A 24,119-nucleotide genomic window follows, 5' to 3' on the forward strand; every position below is an offset into this window, starting at 1 on the left:
TATTTTATTTTAATAATCTGAAACATAAAATAAAACATTTTATTTTAATAATCTGGCATAAAATAAAACACTTTAATGTTGTTTAAAGTATTGGGTCATCCCACAAGTAATGCGGCTTTTTCGACTCATTCTTTGACCTAAAACCTAAGAATTTCTATCGTGGAGGTTTTGAAAGAAATTAACGTGAGGACTTATGGGATGATCTAATATTTCTAAGAAGAAATGGTACCTACATTTAATATAAGAAGCTACAACATTTGGCACAGTTTTATTTTCTGTTTAACTGCGACTATTCGCATATAATAGAGTACAGCGATTTGAATATTTGTAAAATTTAAATTGAAAACACATATTACCTAAAACCATAAAATATGTCGACAAATTCTAATAGTTTAAGAGAAGATATTATTGTAGAAGAGAGTGTTAGTGAAAAAATTCCATTAATTTTAGATGGAAAATTTTTCTCTATTAAACAACAGAATTCAAGTGACAGTCGAGTTAGTGCAGAGTGTAAAACTATTCAATTCAGCTATTATATACTATTATACAGGGTGTCCCGTAATTCCTCAAACACCCGGAAATGGGGGTTGCTGGGGTGACTCTGAACAACTGTTTCCTTTACCAAAATGTTGTTTGAAGCTTCATTTTTGAATTATTAATGAAAAACACTGGCCAATCAGAGCGCGCGTAGAGCCCGCGCTCAGGGACGTTAATTACATAGGTCGTTGAGAAACACACAATTGCTACATTTAAACCACTCCTCTATCGTTTCGACAACCCAACGTTGGGGGCTGATTGGCCAGTGTTTTTCGTTAATAATTCAAAAACGAAGCTTCAAACAACATTTTGGTAAAGGAAAAAGTTGTTCAGAGTCACCCCAGCAACCCCCCATTTCCGGGTGTTCGAGATGTTACGGGACACTCTGTGTACTCGCTCAATGCGTATTGAATGCGAATCATTATTTTCAGCAATAATATTCAAAGTAAAGGAAATAAATGAAAATAAATAAGATATTTCACGATAAAATTCAAATATTTTCAATATTCTTCAAATAAAATATTATTTTCAAATACTATTTTAAAAACTTGCCGTATCAGCTAAAATATTTCATTTTCAAAGTTGTATGTAGGTATACTTTAAAATGAATAGGATTATTTACTATTTACTATTTAAAATAGTATTTTACCAATCTCTGCTTAAAAGTTGGGCAGTATCGCCTGTCCAGTAATACAGACTCCTATTTTGATACCGAATTAATTTTTTTATGCAAATAGGGGTTAATTGGTGCGCATGCGCGTTGTAATCACAATGCATAGCACAATGCACAAAGTAAATCTCATACAGTAAGGTCTCGTGTAATCTCGGGGCTATCTAGCTAGATTAACGTCGTGTACATCAGTTGTATGCTCATCGCTGTCACGTCCGTGTCATCGAGTCATCGCAACCTCTGACAGTTCCAGGTAGCACTTTCGCAATGAAGAGTTTCTTCATAATTTTTACAGTTATCATAGGTAAGGGAAGAATTTTCTTTTAAATTCAAAGCAAGTTATTTATTCTTTAAATGTTCAATTACCTTCATTTGATCAACCATGATCTTTTTATCGGATCGTATATGCATATTTTAATCCTTTTTTATATCACACATATTTACGTTTTACCAAACATAGAATCCGCTTAGCGTGTTCGAGTTATAACTTTGTTGAAAGAAAAACAATTTATCTTGTTTGAAACGAAGCTGCGCGACGCTTAAGTAAAAATAATTTAAAAATCACGTTACTCGATTAGCAATTACATGGGGGAGAAAGCTTCAAATGATAGTTCTTCTATAAAAGCGCTTTGTGTTCTGTAGATGAAACGAAACTATTATCGTATGAAACTGAAGTGTTGGCGTTTGCTGTTCTTTTTTTTTTTTTATTACTTTGTTGGTCCATCTTTGGTCAACATGTATTAGCTTCATAAAGAAGGACTAAAATAATGGGAAAATTGATAAATACAGGTCAACGGTAATCTCTCTTTTAATAACCGGAAGCGTGGTTTATTCTCATTAAAATTCGTTCGAGTTGTTCATAGATTGTACGTAAAAACGCCAATTTAAGAGCACCAACATTTATTCTTGGAGTCGATTATGTACCAATTTAGAGTCTACAAATCTGTTATGAAAATTTTCTTCGAATTTCGACGTCATTTTCCGACCTGACAGATTATTAATAGACGCACAGTTGTGTAATGTTCCGTTCCATCAATTGTCAATGAGGTTAATTTTGTTTCCTGTTCTACGCATTATTTATTCAACTTGTTGGATAATGAACTATCCACGCAAACAAGTATAACGAATTCCTCGAGAGTGTTTCAAAACAAGCGTATCGTAAAAGATTTTTACTATACGCTTCTAATTAATTTATTTCGTCGCAATATTATTTTAATTTCTATCATACTGTGTGATACTTTAGTTTTAACATTCAAGGCATTAGAATTTGTGCCCGATTAATTCAAGTTCAATTTCCATGACTCTTAACCCTTTCTAGTTCAATTTAAGTAAATTCTTCAAATAGGAGAAACACTTTATTAACAAGGTAATTTAAAAATTGTTAAATTCACTAAATGCGTGTGTGGACATTTGTAAAAATATTTATGTCACTAAAAAACTGATATCAAATGACAGCATATAAATGCGAAAATAGTACACGATAGCAAATGGAATCATTAGCCTGGAAAGGGTTAATTAACTGTATTAAATGGAAAAGCTTTTCGTATTTTTTTTTATTTGAAACGTTCAAATTGCTTACAATTACACACTTGAATAATGTATTAGCTTTTAAAAAGATCTCCATGGATTCTAATATGCTTTTATATTCGTTCAGTAATATGTTTGCACGTTCAAATTATGTACATACTGGAACGATTTTCAATGCATTTCTTACCTTCGCAGTATGAAGTGTTACGTCTCTTTTAATCATAATAAAATTTATTGCTTTATATGTAACGTTATAGATGAAAAAGAAATATTGATTAATGCGTCAGTGAATAATGTAACATTTCCATATGATCCATGTGGTACGCTTACTATCTTGCACTTTATACAATTCGATAGGTATATGTGCGCTAGTAGGATGCGGTCGTTAATAATTTATATCATTTAGTCAATCATTGGTATCCGGACTTTCTTTTTACGTATTGAAAACATTGTAAAACTATAACTCGTTATAGAGGAGATGATTAAAGCAAGTTCTACCCTGAACTTTTCTATTTTTTTTATCTAGTGTTATAAAACATTCAATGTATCGTTCCATTTTCATAATTTGAAAATATCGATTTTATTACCAAAAGATGTATCAAATCTGTCACATAAAATAATATTAGCAGCAAGTTGTTGTTTCTATTATTCTCTATTTGCGTTATTTGCATTTTTGTTTTCAATCGAAAATATATAAAAATTAACGTGAAAGAATTATATGTGATTGTGAAATAAATTTTTAATGTTTCTGTTAAAAGAAAAACCAGTGAATATACCTTTCAGTTGAGGTAATGAAAATTATATCGCATTAAAATTTTCAAGTGACAAATTAATTCTGTTTCAGGTTTATATGCGGTTATAGCATCCGATGATTGGTCGTATTGGGGTGAACATGGTAATCATTATTGATATTATTTAAATTCCCTTCAGTTATTTATATCTAATGCAATTTTACCGAGTTACTGTTGAATGTTAAATTTCGAGGTATAGTACTCGCGTTTAGTAATCTCATTGTAAGTATCTTAAATAAATATTAAACGTAAATGTACCTTTATCGGAAATTTATCAGAAATTTATCAGAAAGGTATCAGAAATAAAACGGAAATGATGACAGATTTTTAATTCGCATGTTTACTCAACCTTCATGTTTATTTGTACAATTCCTCTTTTGGTATACATGTAGGTGTATTTTTAGTAATTTGTGCATACATACATGTGTAAATAACACACAAATAAACCAAGCACATGGAATTTTAATTTACCATATTGGAAAAATAATTATTGCAGTCCGTATGAATTTTTATTATATCTGTAATCTTTAAGAACTCGCACTATGCTGCATTCATAGTTATTTTTTAGGTGGAGAAAATTAAGAATTTCGTGTTGATGTTCTATTCAAAAATTTTTTATTTATGATTAGATTGGATTTTTTCGAAAATCACGTATTTACCTACATACAAACACTACGGAACAGATTCAGTTCAGCAGAACGGTAACTGATTTCAAAAGCATTACTACACGAGTAGAACCTACAGAGGTGAACATCTTAAATATTTTCCACGTCAAAGATGTAGAATTTAATAAGTTGTCTACACAACATTATAAGTATAGTGATATTTACAAACTTGAAATTCTAAATTAATTTTTCAAATAATTTTCACGTAATTTTCACTTGTTACCATTAAAATTACTATTTAGTTCATATGTCACACTATGTTGCACGATAACTTCCCAACATCATTTTATATCGCTAAATCTTCTACATATAGATACTAATTTTTATTATGTTATATAAGCGGATTTATTTTTCAAATTCATCACATAGGGTAATTCTTCAAAAATATGCAATTTAATGTATAAATATCTACATAAATCATCGAAAAATAAATTTTTTCAAATTTTCACCCCTCTATCGTAGATTTTGACACGTTAAAAATATGCATAGGTCAAATACTGTTTTTTTAGAACAATTCTATGTATAAGTTTTATTACAACCGACGATTTACGTTTGCGATCTATTTCTCATGAGGATTAATCAATTCGATGTTTTCTCACAAGAATTTTCAAGAGCATTCTATTAATTGATTTGTGAATGTCTTACAAGTTTATCGCACTAAAAATTACCAAACAATTGATCTTACACATTCTATCATTTAACGATTACACGTAATATTCTGTGTGTTCAAGATGTAACAATCGCTGTGATAATGATTTTTAAACCTTCACATTATCTTTATTCACTTAATCAACACTCCAAGTCCTGTTCTGATATTTCACTCAAAAAGTGTGTTTTCGCTCCCACAAAGTTCGTGAAGCCGATTATTTAGCAAATAATTTTATATTGATTTATCAGCACAAATTTTAATATTAACAATAACAAAAATGATCAATGGGATCCTTGCGAGAATCTCTGAAGTAGGTATTCTTCACAAGTATCCTTATACTTATTACGAATGTCCATACAAATATTTAAAGTATATTATAAATATCACAAATGTCCTTTGCAAAATTGCGTTTAAGTTTATGTGTAATATTCCAATTCAGAGTCCACGGAATGTTCACGTTCCGAGTGTCGCCGTAATGTCCAGAGTGCAGAACTAATAGTAACAATTAAATTTTAACTGTCCTGGTCCTTTTATACATATTCGTCCGTCAAAAGGTGTGTCTTAATCCCTTAACCCTTTAACCTATAACGAGTCAGGCTCGTGGCAGAGATTTTGGTCAAGATGTGAGAAAAATAGTTATATTAGTAAGAAGAATTGATTGTAATCCTGTTTCGTTTTAATTTGTAAGACTGAGGATTACTGAATGTAATTACATAATCTCTAACAGATTAGCTTTTGTTACCTGATACAGTACTGAAACAGTAAATGGCTGACGCTTAGATGCACAGTCAGAAAAAAAATCATAGGTTAAGGGGTTAACGCTCACATTTTTCTCAATTCGATGTACCAAATTAGATCAATTTTGTCTTTTTTTTTTGTCATTATTTCCTAGGCTATAGAAATAAGTTTCTCATTATTTATAACGTTGTAATTTCCTTTTTTTCCATAATGAAAGGATAACACAATATGGAAAATGAAGGAAAGTAGTTTTAAAAAATGGCACTTATTGGAAGATTAGTTGTGCACGTGTGAGACACGAGCATGAACGTTAAAGGAACATGGAAAAAAGGCGAGAAGACAGTTCAATGGAAAATGTGTAGGAAAGGGTAGGAAAGTTCGGGGGCGTTTTGGTACGTAGCGTCCATGTGCTAGTCGAGGGAAATTCTGAAAAGTCCGTAAAGTTCTAGTCGTCTGTTGTGTAAGTATGCGCCAGTCTTTGGTCCAACGAATAAGATTGCGATATGTCAATTACTATTGAGCAGGAGAGACTAAACGCTTAAAAATCAATTTAAAGGTTAGGCGTTTCTTCTAAGAAAATAAACTTAGGATAATTCGTTATCCTAACATGAGAACGGTTCGTGTTCAACTAATTCTACGCATACAAAGATCATAACGTGGGCTTAGGTTAAGGCTTAGGCTAAATTATCTATACATCGTAAATGAGATAAATACAGAAAATAAACAATGTTCATGAAGTTGTGATAAAGTCCAGATAATCACCAATGCAACTCCTAATGAACGTTCAAGTTTGATGATAGTATTCGATAATAGTAGATAATAGAAAAATGAGTAACAATTATCTGTAATGAGTATGAAAGAAATTAGTCATTTTAACACTAACGAAGTCCTCTTAGATTACTTATACACACGAGTGTTATGCAGGGTCGCATTTATACTTTCGCAGGTTTTAGGCGCAACATCGTTACGAGACCTCAAAAGAACAAGTCTATTTTAGTTAATCAAATTCATACACGTTTCTCTTTAAGTTTATTGAAAATGAGAGTCGACATTTCCATAATAACTCGTTTGAATAAAATAAAAATAGCACAACATTGGTATACATATGCTTGTACTAAAAGAAGTATAAAAATAAATCAGTTCAAATTTAGATTAACAAAAATTAATAACTAAAAGCTGTTTTTATATTATGAATTTAATATTTAACAATAAGTACTTTATTTTGCAACTATAACTGAGCTGTTTTTTATATTGTTGTTTGTGAGAAGTAGGGTTTTTAACCTTTCAGCTACTGAACGCGACTATAATGGCTTTCGCGTATGTTACCTTTTTAAACGGTACGCCACTACAGGGTGTTCCGTAACTCCTCGAACACCCGGAAATGGGGGGTTGCTGGGGTGACTCTGAACAACTGTTTCCTTTACCAAAATGTTGTTTGAAGCTTCATTTTTGAATTATTAACGAAAAACATTGGCCAATCAGAGCGCGCGTAGAGCCCGCGCTCAGGGACGGAGAACAGAGGCTCATTCGCGCGCGATTTCGACTAATTGAAATTTTTTCAAAAATTTATACAAACGTGGGAATGACGGCAAAAAACCATTTCTCTAAGCCTTATAAAAATAGCGGTGCAAAGTCAAAATTTTTGCCAGTGTTTTTCGTTAATAATTCAAAAATGAAGCTTCAAACAACATTTTGGTAAAGGAAAAAGTTGTTCAGAGTCACCCCAGCAACCCCCCATTTCCGGATGTTCGAGGAGTTACGGGACACCCTGTATAGTGGCTTTCGCGTAAGTCATCTTTTCGAACGATACGTCACTATAGTGGCTTTCGTGGATATCATGTTTTTGGACGGTATGCCACTGAAGTGGCTCACTCTGTCTGTAGATATGTTTAAAATATCGCCTGACTGCCCTCGTCATTTGTTTTATTTCACATTTGTTTCGCCTGAACCACATTTCCTAACAATATCGAAGCTATCGTTGAAGAGTACGCGTGTTAGAGAAATCTTCGGAACGAACAGTCTTTTACTTTTTGCCCAATAGAGATACAGTGTTGCAGAAAGTCCAGCCTCAGCTAAAAGGTTAAATGTGGCCCCATAAAGAGTGAGGCCCCAGCTTGTGCCCAATGAGCCTTATGATAAAGCGGCCCTGGTGTTATAGCTACACTTGTCACAATTGTAGAATGTTTACAAGAGTAGTGTCAATAGTTCAGGATTGACAGTTCTCCTGGCTGTCTTGTTCAGTATCCATGTCATTTTCGATGGGCAAGATGCAGATTTTGGATACTGGGCGTTTGGCCACGCCTCCAGAAATCCATACTGACACCATTGAATCATTCGTTTGGTGACGCGTTGACTTGAAATCTTGTGAACCGTGTACCGAAGTATGTCCGTTTCCGGTTACCAGAAAGGTCCAAGATTCTTTGAATCCCTTTCTGTGATTACTTGCACTCTTGGTTGAGATTTCATTGGTGGCCCATTTACCAAGTTCCAGATCTGACGCACTTAAAATCCTGGATAAGTATGTTTTCAAATCCTTCGATTCTGATATGAAGTCCGTTCCGGTTAAAAGTGACTAACAAAGTTACTTACTCCAAATTATACTGTAAACTGCATTAATGAGTTCTGTTTTTGAACAACAACATAATGTAATATTACAGCCTCTGGTCAAAGAAATTAGAGCCACTCACAATTTTCAACATCTTTAGTATTGTTAGTAACATTTAAAGTCATGAACGTAATTTAAAAATAATTTTTGTTAACTACTGAAGTACACACATACATGTTACATGCAGACCTATTAATAATTTGTATTTCCCCCCTTTGCTTTGATTACAGCATGTATCCTTCCCGGCATACACTGTATGCACTTCTTTATCGTGTCCTTTATTTTTGGATGATTTTGCTAAATATCCAAAATTTTTTTCTTTAATTCAGCTAATGTGGTGATTACTATTGTGTGTATATACAAGTGTTTTAAGTAAACTCCAGACATTCTCAATTGGATTCATATCGGGAGAGTTGCCTGGCCATGGGAATATGGGGATTTTTTAAAATGAGAGTAATTCTTATTAAATAAATTCTGATTCCCACCCTGCAGTGTTAATGACTTTCATATATTGTCAAAACACGAAAGATTTTGAAAATTGTGAGTCGCCCTAATTTTTTGGCCAGGGGCTGTAGTGCTGAAGATTACAGAGTCAACTTATTCTTTTCCAAATAGAATAATTATTTTTCAATGATAGTATTTGATAGAGTTGGAATTCAATAAAAAGAGTATCGTATGTATTTATGTATATATTATGTATTATAATGGCGGAGATACGTATACAGGGTGTTCGACAACAGTTGGTAGAAAATTTAAAGAATAATTCTACGAGCCGGAATAAAAGGAAAATCAAGAATAAAAAAATTGCGTGTGAAGCTTCGTTTTTTAGTTATTAACAATCAAAGATATCCCTGTGGTCGAGCAAAATTCTTGACACCAGCCGGTATACGACAGGCCAAGACACGGGGAGCACAGTGATTCTCAAAAGAAACGGCACATGGTCGGCAGCTTACCTCGTAACTTGTTATAGAGAAGAAAACTGACATTCGGTGTCGTAAATGTTTCTGCAACACTTTACAAGAAAAATCGTATGTCAAACATTAAACTTGCCTACTGGCAGAAATCCATAAGAACATATCAAAGTCTGTCCTATGGAATTTCCAAGTTGAGAGGTTCAATGTTTCCTCTAGTTCATAATTAATTAACAAATGCACACACCACAATTCTCCACAAAAAGGTGCACACAGAATTCGCACAGATTACGAATGGTCGCCTCATTCTCGACGACGGATCATTTCGATAAAAGACAGCGCACACTCGCATGCCAAAAATAACAGTTTACAGTGCAATGTCTTACATTTCGAAGGACAGAATCATTTCGACAACGAAAGCGAAACTTTTAACGAGCTGCTCGACGTGATAAGCGAACATAGCACTTATTTTTATCTCTTCTCTTTTAGTTCGGTATAATCAGTTAAATTTAATTTATTACATTTTAGTATACTTCTAATATATGTAGGTATAATTTATTGTTCTTCGATTTTTTTCAGTTCTCTTCACTTTTTAGTCTTTATTTCGTGCGTGCACGTGTGTATGTGAATACTGTAGCGTATCGTAATTATTTTTCAGTGGTTTTCGTGTATTGTGTTTGTTGTGTTTGCAGTATACAATGGAATACACATTTGAAGGAGTTTCCGACATGCACCTATGTCGTGGTGAAGTAAACGGTAGTGTTGCAGAAGTCAGTAATGCCGTCTTCTCTACGACTTGCAAGAGGTAAGGTAGCGACCATATATTGATGATTTTGAGGATCACTGTACCCCCGTACCTTGACGTGTGCTCCATGTATTGTGTTAATAAATCTTTCCACGTGTGTGGCTTCAGTAAATATATGTAATGGAAGGGTTACAAAATAAAAAAATTATTGTCTTTTAAAATTGTATTTCGGAAATAGCTAGATTACTTATCGCGGGGCGTGTACTTACTGCGTAGAGCTCAGGGGTTTGCCCATTGAAGGAATGCGGTCTGATTCGGTCATATCTATTGGATTATGTACGGTAAAAACGGTCAGGATAACGGTGGTGAGCGGTGGAATAAAATATAAATGTGGGCGGTTAAACAGGGTGAATCCTTGTATTTTGAACTATACTGCACGAGTGCTGATACAATTCTGTCCTTCCTGAAAAAACTAGTCAAGAGGACCCCCTTGACAATATGGCCTTTCTTAGCCTTGAGGCAAAACTATCCCTAGGAGGGGGAAACGCAGCAGAAGACTGCACATGGCCCACTCAAGCCTTCGCTTTTTGGACTTTTCTAACAATTATGAGAGTTATTGGTTGTTAAATAATTAATAATCCTTACTTTAAACTATAAACTTTTTATTGGACACAAGGAAGGTTCGCTTTTCTACTTGATGGTAAGAGCACTGTCTACGGACTGAGAATGCTCCTACGCAACGCCCTAATATTGTCTACGACCCCGCTTGGGACCGAAGGGCCTTTTGTCACGTATCATAAACATTTAGATCTTTACTAAACAGAGGTGGTAAGGCTAAACGGATTTCTCCGAACGTATACAAAAGTAATATATACTTCCTAGTAAGGCCTTAGATTAATTTTTGTTATATCTAACTGACTGATAAATCTAACAATATCCCCATAAGCCCACCTTCTCTAACACAGTGATAAAAATACGGTACATGTATTGTCATTATTGGCCGACATGTTAACATCGAATTGCGTGACGTTTTTAGGCGGTGCGAGCGAAGTACCCCTCTTGCCCTTGTGCCGCCCCGGGGGCAAACTCCTGAGCTTCGCACAGTAGGTACTTACGTCGGTCAGCAATTATACTCAGGGATTATTTAGCGATTATTATTCTTTCTGTCTTCGGATCTTATATATTTATCACGATGTTGAGGGTGGAGTTTGCATTTGATAATTTACTTTACATTGGTGAATTTAGAAACTCCACCTGAAGATCTCTCCTGGCAAGGAAGTGAAAATTTCCTGGTTTTTCCCAGAGCTGCGCCTGTGATATCACTTTTAAGTATGGGGTATGGTTTTGAAAACTGTGACCTTGAAGTAAAAACGACTAAACACCTTTAACATAAGTGATTTATAAATCACAATATTTATCATATTACTTTACTATGAATCCTACGACCTTTTCATAACTATTTTCTCTGATCATTAAAAACAACGATTTGTCAGGTAATTGCACTAAATACGGCAGGTTGAAGTAACACATGCGTAATTAATAACTTAAACAGTTAGTTATTAATTGGTATCGAATACGAAACAATTGATAAGTTATATCGTAACAAATTATAAAAATTTTTATATTTTTCTCTCTGTAGGTCCGACACATTGGCCTGGTTTATGTATACAGGGGAAAAAACAATCACCAATAGCCATTGTTCCTGAAGATACCATTAAAACTGATCTTGGGGCACTGAAGTTCATAAGATATGATTTTGCATTTTCCGGTAAAATCACGAACAATGGTCATTCTGGTAGGTAAAAGAAAGGATGCAAACAAAACACTTTTACTATACATTTCATGTTAATCGGATATGAAAGGTATTGTAGAATAACTAAGATTTTTTTCTTATGACTTACTTGTGCGTGGTCAGCGGGTCGCAGATGAAAAATACCCCCGCGTGGATGCGTGAATCAGGCCCTCCTTATTTGGTCTTTTAGAATAGGATATTAAGACAGCTCGAAAAGAACATTTTGCAAAGAGAAAACGCATTCTTCGCGACGTAAACAACACTCCTTGTAGGTAGGACTGCTGTCACTCGACTTACCCTTTCCCCCTAGAGCAGCGATTTTTAACCTTCTTTATCTCACGGCACGCTAAATTAATTACTAATATTCTACGGCACACCAAAAAATATATCATATTTTTTCGCGGATCTGACAAAAAAGTATACACTTTTGATTGATTTACAGACAAAATAATATTTTTTCTGTTACTTTTTCACCGTTTTTAACATATATTAAAAAATCTTGGACACATCTGTGCACCTCTCGCGGCGCACCGGTTGAAAATCACTAGCCTAGAGGAAGACATTATCAATCGCGGCATATTATGAGGTCGTTCAGAAAGTTCTGTCAAATTTTAAACACTCATAATTAACAAATTTATTCAAAATCAGAACTATTACCATCGACATAGCTTTGCCAACGTTTCACTAATTTATTTATGCCATCTATAGAAAACCTGCGACGGCTGGAATTAACAAACTCCACGAAGGCTTGTCCCACGTTGCGTTCATTTCGAAGTGCTTTCTCCTGGATAAAAGTTTAAAATGTTTGAGCAGATGATAAACTGTTGGCGAAACTGCCGTTTCTGTCGACCAGTGCTGGACGGATAACTGATAGCTTTCGATGCATTTCGCTAAGTTTCGATAAATAATCCCGTCCAAACAGATAGCATTATCTTTTCCGTATGTGCTTGAGGATTTGGAAAGTGTCTAGGTGGTTCGTTAAGATCTAACCACTGCTTAGATCTTTTCCGATTATCATAAAGTACCCACTCTTCATCACAGATAACAATTCTGTCCGGAAAAGGATCTGTAATGTTCCACAGGATATGTGCGGAACCCATTTATCCATTTTCTTTGTCTTGCTTATATTTTGTAGATGGCATAAATAAATTAGTGAAATGTTGGTAAATGTGCAAAGAGCGAAGACTTGGGAGGTGTGTTTTGTTCAATTTGCTATAGCTGCTATGGTTTATTCGGAAAATTTATGTGGGAAGCGGGCATGATAAAAGAAATCGCGAACACGGACAATCGAATCTTCTCGATGTACTTACCGGCTGATCGGCACGTGCCGGCAGGCTTAAGTGTGTATGCGTGTATATGAGCGTTGACGTACCGCAACCGGGCAGGCAAAAACACTAACCCAAATATGCCAAATTTAGGAAGCAATTAAGAACACGGATAATCGAATCGGCTCGGTGTATTTACCGGCTGATCGGCACGTGCCGACAGGGATGAGTGTGTGTGTGTGTATATGAACATTAGCTCCGAGAATATTCCAACGTAGCGCGACCGGGCAGGCAAAAACCCTAGCCCGGACGTACCGAGTTTAGAAAAAATGTCGGGAACGTTCGGACTGGGCGAGGATAAAAGCGCGTGCCCGCGACATATAGTGTTTGCCGCCCCAAGAGGCATTTGGGTTTCCGCAGACTTTTGTCTTATACACCCGTTCAGCAAGTTCTATCTTACCCCCGGCTAGTCACTGCCCCGAGACGGGCGATGGAAAAATCCAGCCACGCCGCAAAGTTCTATCTTACCCCCGGCTAGTCACTGCCCCGAGACGGGCAATGGAAAAATCCAGCCACGCCGCTGAGCGTTTTCAGCGGATGAGCCCTTTCGTTACGTTGTCAGTCAAACCGAGCAAATACCCCAACTTCGACTGCCACCGCATCCATGGGGAATCACGGGAAGGAGGACTCACCAGTACACGCAAGTACTGCGCTCTGACCCTGTTACAGGCGAAGGATCGTAAGGGAAGGTAATGGTTAGGATGGACGAGGAGATGTAGGGGAAAAGGAGAGGAAAGGTGTTGTCATTTTGGCACTCCTAAAGAGTAGCCTGCACATCCTCACGATTGCGCTCACCGGGCTGCCTAAGCTCAGGGTGGTGGGGTCGCTAATCTCATTTTGGCACTCCTAAAGAGTAACCTGCACATCCTCACGATTGCGCTCACCGGGCTGCCTAAGCTCAGGGTGGTGGGGTCGCTAATCCCAGCGGGAAGAGGCATCCGCCCCTTGCCGTGCCGCGTACCAAACAATCCGGTAGAAGGGTGGAGCAAGAAGGTCTTGCACCTTATTTTGGAACTTCGCCCAGCATTGGCTGCAGCGTAGTGCGTTCGAAGCTCAGGATACCGGAGGTTTGCTAGACCCCGGGTGTTCGGAAACACCCCCCTGCGGCCGCGTGCCCGCGACACGAGGAGCGAGTCTGTCAGTCTGTCAGTCTAGAGTGAGTCTGGAAGAAGTCTGCAAGAAGCTACGATACGCTACGATACTATACGATACGATACGATACGATACGATACGATACGATACGCTACATACGCTACGATCAGATACGATCAGATACGATCAGATACGATAAGGCCTGAGTAGGCACTACGAACTAGTCTTACTGGTCGTGTTATCTCTGTAACTAGCGGAATAGATACTTTAATAAAACCCTATTCCTAGATTTATATGGAATCTTTCTTGTTAATAAGAATGTTTTTTTCATACAATAGTTTATAATGAAGTTTTGCGGTAAATGACGATTGACAGAATATGACACGAGTGAATATAATAATATTTGATAAAACTTGCAATGCAAAGACGACTGTTATGCAACACTAACAAGTGTACAATAACTCTTACAAGTTTCAGACACTTCAGACAGCTCGTAGATGACCTATACAATACATACTCCGTAACACGCTATCACCAACACTCTTCGCCTTCTTTCTCTCCCACAATATACGCACGCTATTTCGGAGCCAACTTATTGGTAGGCCCCATGCGTCATTGAAGTTTTTCGCGATGGGCCTGGCTTGTGTTTTCGTTGATCCCCACTTTTTCTTTTACAACCCCCACTATATGCCTCATAAAATTACGTAGGAAGAGGTATAGTTGGTGGAACAAATATAGCGAGCTTGTAAATTAAAGCATCAAGTGGCGGCACAGCTTGATGTAGCCACAGCCAGGACCGTATACGGCCTTCTGTTTTAACACTAGGTTTACGGGACGCGTCATTTTGACGTACTTCGAATTTCACGAGGAAAATTACAGAAATCGTTTACATCTCTCTCCTACCACTTATGCTTGTTATAAATTTTATATAAATATACATATAATATCACATAGTTTCATTTATAAGTTAATAGTGTATAATATGTTGTTTTTAAATAAAATAAGTTGCTTATGTGGCGACCGCCACGGGAGGGGCACGCACTTAGGCCTGGCGATTCTTGGCCCTCGAGGCGAAGAATCGAGAGATGTTTTTCCAAACATCTCCGAGCTTCTTCGTCCTCGAGGACAAGAGTATTGCCTCGGCAATGCAGGCCCGCGCCCTCACTTCCTGGGACTTTCCCAGGGAAAAGGGGCTACTTAGGGGAGCCCCGAAAAAGGCACGAGGCCTTTTGTCGTAGAGCTTCTCTGCACGCGCATCATGTAATTTACATTTGAAATTAGTTTAAGCATTACGTTTAAATAAATATATTTTTGTTACCCACTTTACCGAATAATCATTTGCACCACGTCACTTCCAAACTTTTTAAAGAAAATATGCGGTTTCGTTCACTCGTCAATTTGACGCGTGTCCGTAGAGATAGGTATATAAGAAATTTCCGTAAACCTAGTGTTAAGGCCCGTACAGTGAAAGGATGACATTAGATAACTAATGGTATTTCGTGGACTACCAGACAAATTAAAAATGCCAATTGGCTTTTTTTAATATTTAATATTTCTTTCTGACGTGTCATGAACCTGTGTGTCCAACGCAGATCAGTTGGTTAGTCGAATTGTAAAATCGTGGAACTGATACAGAAATAAGTAAACAACGTAAACGGTAACCACTGAAAGAAAACATTAGATAAAATAATGAAAATTGAAGTAGAATATAGGTGGAAACAAAGAACATTAGAAGAATTTGAAGGACGACAGGGCCTGTGCAGAGACATTGAATACATTATACGGCACTGGCTGAGGGTTTGTGTCTCATCTTCTTCCCTTGTTAGAACACTCGAACTATGTTTATGTACTTTGACTCTTGACCGATTTTACGAGCTGGCTATATTTGTTCCACCAACCTTAAGCATTTATATACTTATCGTATGATTGGAAGCGATGGAATGGGAATGGTTGGACTTGGGTTATAAGTGATGAACTGTCGACGGAAGACAGCGATAAAATCATAAAGCCGTACTTGTAAAGAGGATTAATTTGAAAGCGAAAATTGTTACTGTTTTATGATTTGATTGTTGCTACGTGTTTTGCTAGGAAAATCAGTGTTATAGAAAATGAAGTTTATGGGCTGGCACTATGTACTCGCTGTACGATCTAACTGGTAGGAAAATGAACACCATTGCTGTGTATTAGTAACAAATGACTTGTTCCTAGCATGATTGACAATAGGTCTGTGGACTAACACAGTAGCCCTTAATAGTGAAAGAACAAACGCTTTTGTCGATTGCCTTCAGTAAAAAAAGGAATGTAATTTCCGATACCGAAAAGGAACTCCATTTTCTACAACTCAGCTTCTATAAGTACAGGGTGTCCCAAAAATCGCGGTACAACCGGCCGGGTGGTGATTGATTGAAGTCGAAAAAAAAAGAATAACATTTTTTCATTTAAGTCTACAATATCCGTGTATCAACTGCAGGTTTTGAAGTATAAAACTTCTGTTTCTGTTTGTGTTTGTATTTTTAAGCAATGGCTGTTACCTTATTTCCGTGATGTCGGTCTGTTAGTCTCTTTCATTCCGTCACAATGTCTTTATACACAAATCGAGAATACGCAATACGATAACTGTTAAGGCATATCCTGTAGCCGGATTTATGGCAGCGAGTCAAGTGGTCGCCGTCGCAGGCAAATATCGTTTTCTCAAAACACCACAAGTGTTTATTGCGTTGCCTGCGACACTTAGTCCCTAGGAGCAGACTCTGCCATAAATCCTGGAGTCTCCGAACGGAAAATAGAAAAGTGGCCCACGACTTTTGCCAACGTCGATGGGCCACTATGGGCTGGCACTATGTACTCGCTGTACGATCTAACTGGTAGGAAAATGAACACCATTGCTGTGTATTAGTAATAAATGACTTGTTCCTAGCATGATTGACAAGAGGTCTGTGGACTACCACAGCAGCCTTTAGTAGTGAAAGAACAAACGCTTTTGCCGATTGCCTTCAGTAAAAAAAGGAATGTAATTTCCGATACCGAAGAGGAACTCCATTTTCTACAACTCAGCTTCTATAAGTACAGGGTGTCCCAAAAATCGCGGTACAACCGGCCGGGTGGTGATTGATTGAAGTCGAAAAAAAAAGAATAACATTTTTTCATTTAAGTCTACAATATCCGTGTATCAACTGCAGGTTTTGAAGTATAAAACTTCTGTTTCTGTTTGTGTTTGTATTTTTAAGCAATGGCTGTTACCTTATTTCCGTGATGTCGGTCTGTTAGTCTCTTTCATTCCGTCACAATGTCTTTATACACAAATCGAGAATACGCAATACGATAACTGTTAAGGCATATCCTGTAGCCGGATTTATGGCAGCGAGTCAAGTGGTCGCCGTCGCAGGCAAATATCGTTTTCTTAAAACACCACAAGTGTTTATTGCGTTGCCTGCGACACTTAGTCCCTAGGAGCAGACTCTGCCATAAATCCTGGAGTCTCCGAACGGAAAATAGAAAAGTGGCCCACGACTTTTGCTAACGTCGATGGGCCACTTGACTTTAACAAAGCCTAGAAAAGCGGAGATTCCACAGGATTCCCACGCATCCGTCCACCGAACACTTTCTCCGGTCGTTGTTTACCCCATCCTAAGATAACGCGCTAAGGACGAAATGGAGGGAGGTTGCGATGCACCGGAGTAAACTGATTGGTGATTTAAAAAAGGAAAAATCACCAATCAGGGTGTTTTTAGGAAAATAGGAGTCTTCGTCGAGGGAAACCGCAGAGACTCCAGCAGAAACACTTGGCCATTCGCAAGTGAAACATCTCTCACTTTGCAATAGAATTTATATCTTGAATTAGTTGTAGAAAATAGAACATAAAATAAAAACTTAGTGTTTCAATCAAGAAACTGGTCCTTCGAAGCCTTAGAACATTAGTCGGCACACACGTGCAAAAACCGGCAAAGCTTGAACGATCGAAAGATCAACCGCAAGTCCTAACAACAACAGTAATAGCAGAAAGCAAATCGTGACATTATCCACGTTTAGTAATACAAATACGAGCAGTAACAGTTTCATATGTACCTCGAAGCTTGAAGTTAGTACACGGGTACCTGACGAATTTTCAAACTCATTTTCTTTGAAAACGAAGCCATAAATGAAAAAATGTTATTCTTTTTTTTCGACTTATTTTTGCATATAGAATCATCCCTAATTCGGTTGTATTGTTATGCCGCAACCGAACAGGATCTCCAAAAAATCGAACACTCGTTCCATAAAACGCAAATTTTTATTTTTCATAAGCAGGTTTACGCTTCAGAGGTGACTCGCGGAGTTACAAGTTTTTCGGGGTTTGATGCACGTAGATCTCTACTTCTGAGAATGATCTGCGGCGTGAAAATTTTTTGCTACTAATGACGTGAGGGGTGGTTAAAATTCGTAGGGGAGGAAGGTCTGCGCCAGGATTCGAGGATGAGCAAAGGATCGGCGTTCAAGGATGGGTAAAGGATCGGAGTTCGAGGATGAGTAAAGGATCGGAGTTCGAGGACGAGTAAAGGGTCGGAGTTCACGAGGGAGGAAAGTATGATTTGGTGACGAACAAGATAGGAAAAAGAATGCGACGGATAGAAAGGGAGAAAGTTTATCGGAGTTGGTGTCATCGTTAGCTTAGGACGTGTGTTTATCCTAACAGTACCACGTATCCCGCCTCACCCTGTATATGTATTCAGTAATTTTGTGTATAGTAGTTTGTTAATATCCTATTTCGATAAAGTTTTATTTTTCATTTAACTTCTGTTCTAGTACAAATTCAATTGTCTGGTGTACCGATCTCTATTGAAGGAGCAAATCTTCCATCCACGTATACTCTAGAGCAAATACATTTTCACTGGCCTGCCGAGCATATCGTGGATGGTAATCGCGATGACTTAGAGGTACATTTTGTTCATTATAATAACAAATATGGTAACGTTACTACGGCGTCACAGCATGAAAATGGTATTGCCGTTGTTGCAAGTTTATTCAAGGTACGTTCTTACGAAGTATTTACATTTTTCGTTACTATTATTGGATGATTGCAAAAGTTCGTGCCCGATTTTCAGAGGTGGCGAGAACCTTATCGACTTCGACACAGATGTTTCTTTTAGCCTAATGTTACATTCCTATCGAAAGATACACCGCTTGTGTTTTGTTTTCAAATAATTATTCATTTCATTCCATTTCAGTTTCAAATGAAATCTGCTTTCGCACACACCGATTGTGTTTTATTTTCAAATAGGGTACTGTTACCCGCCAAATTAATTTTAGGTAACTAGTTCAAATTTTGTTTGCTGCGTCACGACTTGTTTCAAGACTCGAGTGACCGATCGCGACTCGAATACTACGGGTGTCTCCTCGAACAGTTGGAGACTGTGTGTTGTTTGCACGAGAGAATCTTTGCGAATGTCTGGCTCGATCGCCGAATTTTTCTGGAGTCCGCAGTGACTCCCCCGCCAAGTGCAAGAAGGCACGCTGATTGGTTTTTCACGTACGCACAAATTACCAATCAACGTGCCCCTTGAGTGTCACCCATCCTTCCATTGCGCCCTTAGCGCGCTTTTCCTTGGAAGGAGTGGGGCCCTACCTGCGGGTGCGTGGAATCTTCGCTGTCCTTCGGTGACGCGTCGAAAATTCCCGCCAGGTCAACCCTCGACCGAGAGTGCCGTTATACGCACGTGTGGATTGACCCTTCAGGAATACCTGGTTTATAACACGTCTTCGGTTATTAAGGACGCGGAAAAGTCGAAATTCTAAAGGCATTGTTCTGTAAGAAATGACTTATTTTTTCGCGGAGCTACGAAACGTCTTTGTTCTCAAAAATAACCTTCTCGTGCGAGCGGGCCATAAACCCGGTCAACGAAGACCCCACGCGTTCCGTACCTGCGCGACGGAACAGGTACGAACTTTTGCAATCATCCAATATTAATGTTTCGCTAATATACCTCATTTGAAGGATAAAATTGTACTGACGACAACGGTGTTTATGAAATATCGTTTTAGGTGAACAATGAGGAGAATTTAGAGTTAGTGCCAATTCTGAAAGCAACGGAGTTAATATCCAATAATATTGGAGTCATGGAGAGCACGGTAGCAATGGAATCCATGATTATTCCGTACCTTTTTTTGCCAAAGGATCACACAACGTATTATTATTATGATGGCTCTTTAACTACCCCCGGATGTCAAGAATCTGTGATGTGGTTTATCCTTGCTGAAAAACTTTCGTTATCGAAACAACAGGTAGATGCAGTTCACATTTTATAACTTATTTATATAGGGTGGAAGATAATTTATAGTACATAGAAATTTAGATGAGAATTTTGACATTACATGCTGTTATTATTCCCAGAGTTTGTGGAAATGGATTTGTAAACATAACAAAATTTATTTATTACTATTTGCACGTTGCTTATATAAACTATAAAGTTCAAGGGTCCGAAGTTATATAGTTCAAAATTGTAAAGCCTAAATTATAAAATCCGGCAGAAGTTCTCTTTGATGTTCGCAAGAGTTCTGTTTCAAGTTCAGAAGCTTTTTCCAAAGTTCTAACGCTTTGTGTCTGAAGTTCCAACGTTTTTCCATTCGAAGTCGAAAAACGTTCTCTCACTGCCCGAAAAATCGTTCCTCCAAGTCCCATCTTGGATGTAAATACAGAAAAGTGGGATCTAGAACTGCCCAACTAAAAAGTCATGCACTTCAACCTGTAAACAAGACCTACAGGACGTCGCACGCAGGTCCCTTGTTCGGGAAATCGGTCCATAAATTCTAAGTCTTTTTTTTCACGGCGTGTGTTTATGTTGTATGTAGTAACTATTGCTCGTCTTAAGAATGAGAATTATATTTCGAAGATATGTAACGAACATACCCACAAGCGTCATTCCTCCACTCCGCTTTAATGTGCATGACATTACTAGCCCACGATTTCGCCCTCAGCTCTGCCCGCGGGCATCGGCGGGTGCCCTTGCTCGCCTGAAGGCCTGTTGAACGGCACTGGCATGACGAATCGACGAGCTTCAGGCATCTTCGGGTCAATTCTTGAAATGTTTGCAATATCTGTATTGAGAAGAATTGTTCGATTGCGAAATCTTACAAAAGATTGCGTTACAATTTACCTTTTTTTTCTCGTTTACAGCTAAACATATTCAAAACTGTTAAATCAAGCAACGGTACCTTGAGCTTCAATTACAGGCCGACTCAGGATCTTGGAGAAAGGAAAGTTTATCATCATTTGCTTGGGTATTCTGTCGCAACTTCCTACACGAGCAATTTACTTTTCGTGTGCTTTAGTTTTCTGTTAAGTAAAATCTTATGTACAAAGTAATTAATTTTATATGTAAATTATGTAATTTAGTAGAATACGATCAGTGTGTCCTTTATATTTTTGCATCAGGCCGAGAGATCATGTTGTACATCAATCATATCATACGCATTCGTAAAGAAAGTGATTCGCTACTTATTATCCTAACGTTTTCATAAAATCATATTTTGTGTATATGACATTTATCGATTGTTATGAGTATTTAATGTCTAATAATAAGAAACATGACATTTTTATTACATATTTTTAATACGAGTCTACTATTTAAGGGAGACCCAGGATGAAACGTGGCACTTCTTCCTTTTCCGCTTATCCGCTCTCTTCATTTTTTCTTCCTCCTTCCACTAACGTACAACCGTGGTATAATAATGCCACGTCCAATCAAATAGTTATTACAGTTTAAAGTAATTTTTTCGAGGGAAAGGATTAAATAATCTTCTACCTTTGACATAGAAAAGCAAAGAAGACATAAAGTTGTCGGGCAGATGGCAATTTTAGTATAAAATTTAATTTATCGATAGAGTTGCTTGCGTGCGATAAAAATAAATCGGTCGTATATTAAATTAACTATAACTAAAAATTGTTTTATTAATGTATTCAAAATTGTTTTTAGTAAGAAAATAATTCAGTGAAGTAGTAAAATCATGAAAGGTTTATATTTTCTACTATACTGATAGAAGACATACTTTTATCTTTTAAACATTTACACGTTCTCCAAGATCATGTTTAACAAACATAATCCTATATCTCTTTAATCAGTAACCGAGTAAGAAGTTTTTCTGTAAAATATAATACTGTAGCTTTTTGCAGTCCACATATCTCACGCAACGAACTATCTAGTGTGCCTCGATAATACATATGTCTTGACCTGGAAACTAAATATCCCGACGAAGGAACAGTTTATGAGAGAAACAAAATATAAACAATATCCCAAGGGATATGAATTCATTTTCACCTCAAATATATTTAACGTTTGTTTAATCAGGCAGGTGCCTGGGAAGTACATAGGGCCATGAAAGATTACAAATAATGCTGTACATTATATAATATATAATTGAATAGTAAATAAAATTCCGTACGGGATATATTTCTCATAGGAGAGTAGGTCAATTTGAAGAAAGTTACCGTGTTTTTACTTTAGTTGTTAGGTATATCAATTTGTCACGAAATATAAAGTATTAGTTAACAAGAAACGTTACGTTTTGTCTTATAATATATGATTTTCTGCAACTTTTTTAATACACGAGATGTATAGTTTATGATAAAGTTGTTCGTAGAAATATATTATTTGTAATTGTAATATCAAATATAATCGACGTGCGTTACGAAAAGTAGCATGTTTTATTTGTCTCACGAAGAACATCACGTGTCAGTTTGCCACGTAAAGAAGCACATTTCTAAAACTAGCACATTATACTGTTTCGCCACGAAGAATAGCACATTTTGGATTTTTCGGTGAAAACTAACACGTTGCATGTGTGGTCAATTTAAATTGTTGAAATGCACTTTGCATTGAAAAATTCAATCTTTGAAAATATTGTTTAACTGTTTGAGTGCCACGGGTTATTGCAGAAATCTGACCGAAAATGCCAAGCAGCGCGATCACGCTTCTTTCATTTCAAAAATTTTGTTTTGGACATTTTCACGGAATACGACTGTTTGGAAATAACACGAAACAAAGGTTAAATTGATTATGTGCAGGATTTTTGTTCAATTTTTCAGAAAAAAATAGATAGATTATAAGAAATAGAATAAAATTTACACTTCGTGGCCCGATGCGGTGGCACTGTTTGAAGTCGAGGTCGCGCTCCTTAGCATTCAAACGATTAATAAATAATAACTTTATCTAACGTTCCAAAGTAAAAAAATACAGAAATTTTAACTTACGTACAAAGTTTTCTTTTGTTAAAGAATAATCATAGAAAAAATAACACAGAAAAAAGAAATTCATACAATTATACAGCATTCCCCGCTTAATTGACGCAGTCACCAATTTCTGGAACTGCCTTCATGGAGCGAGCGTCCGCATTATCATAGAGTTAGGACCCGTGATTGGCGGTATCTCTCTCTCTCTGTTTCATTCGGACTCGATATTTCTCATCCTCACCTACGATACACTCAAGAAGTGAACGAACCGAAGACAGATAACAGTTGGCAATTTCCAGAACACCTACCTCCCTCGATAACAGTCGTGACGCGGACCGAGCCTACTTCAATTAACCCGTTCAGGACGGCGCAGCAGCGAAATTCACGAAACACTTGTTTATGACCGAATGATTCGGTTTTATTGAAGAGTTTATTATCATTGATACTTAATTTTGTTCAATTTCTAATCTTTTCAGCTCTTAAATATACGTGTTTTCTCAGAGAATATTATCGAATAATGTTTTCACTGGTCGGTCACATCGTCCTGAACGTGTTAAGCGAGGAATGCTGCATATTATGATCAGATCTGACTTATAATATCTTTAAACCAATTTGGACGTACGGCATCCAACGATGGAGTACGGACAGTAACTTGAATATAGAAATTCTACAAAGATTCCAATCAAAAACTCTTCGCGCCATATGTAATGCCCCATGGTACGTTTTCAACGACATAATACACAACGATTTGCCAATTCCTACGGTTAAACAAGAGATACCAAAGTACAGCAAACATCATATAGGAACAGTTATCAAAGCATAAAAATTCAGTAGCCTTAGAATTGACTCATACCGATATTAGTACGTACA

The 24,119-nt window shown here is 37.0% G+C and overlaps 1 protein-coding gene across 1 annotated transcript; it reads left to right on the forward strand.

Annotated features, from left to right (window-relative positions):
• The first annotated feature begins 1,391 nt into the window (after positions 1–1,391).
• Positions 1,392–21,455, forward strand: LOC108576085 (putative carbonic anhydrase 3). The gene is made up of 6 exons (XM_017939006.1): positions 1,392–1,511; positions 3,579–3,629; positions 11,478–11,633; positions 18,830–19,053; positions 20,066–20,305; positions 21,198–21,455. The coding sequence occupies exons 1-6, from the start codon at positions 1,475–1,477 to the stop codon at positions 21,384–21,386; spliced, it is 897 nt and encodes a 298-aa protein (XP_017794495.1). The 5' UTR covers positions 1,392–1,474; the 3' UTR covers positions 21,387–21,455.
• The last annotated feature ends 2,664 nt before the right edge of the window (positions 21,456–24,119 follow it).

This window comes from Habropoda laboriosa, unplaced genomic scaffold, assembly GCF_001263275.1.
Source record: "Habropoda laboriosa isolate 0110345459 unplaced genomic scaffold, ASM126327v1 scaffold334, whole genome shotgun sequence".
NCBI classification, from domain to species: Eukaryota; Metazoa; Arthropoda; class Insecta; order Hymenoptera; family Apidae; genus Habropoda; species Habropoda laboriosa.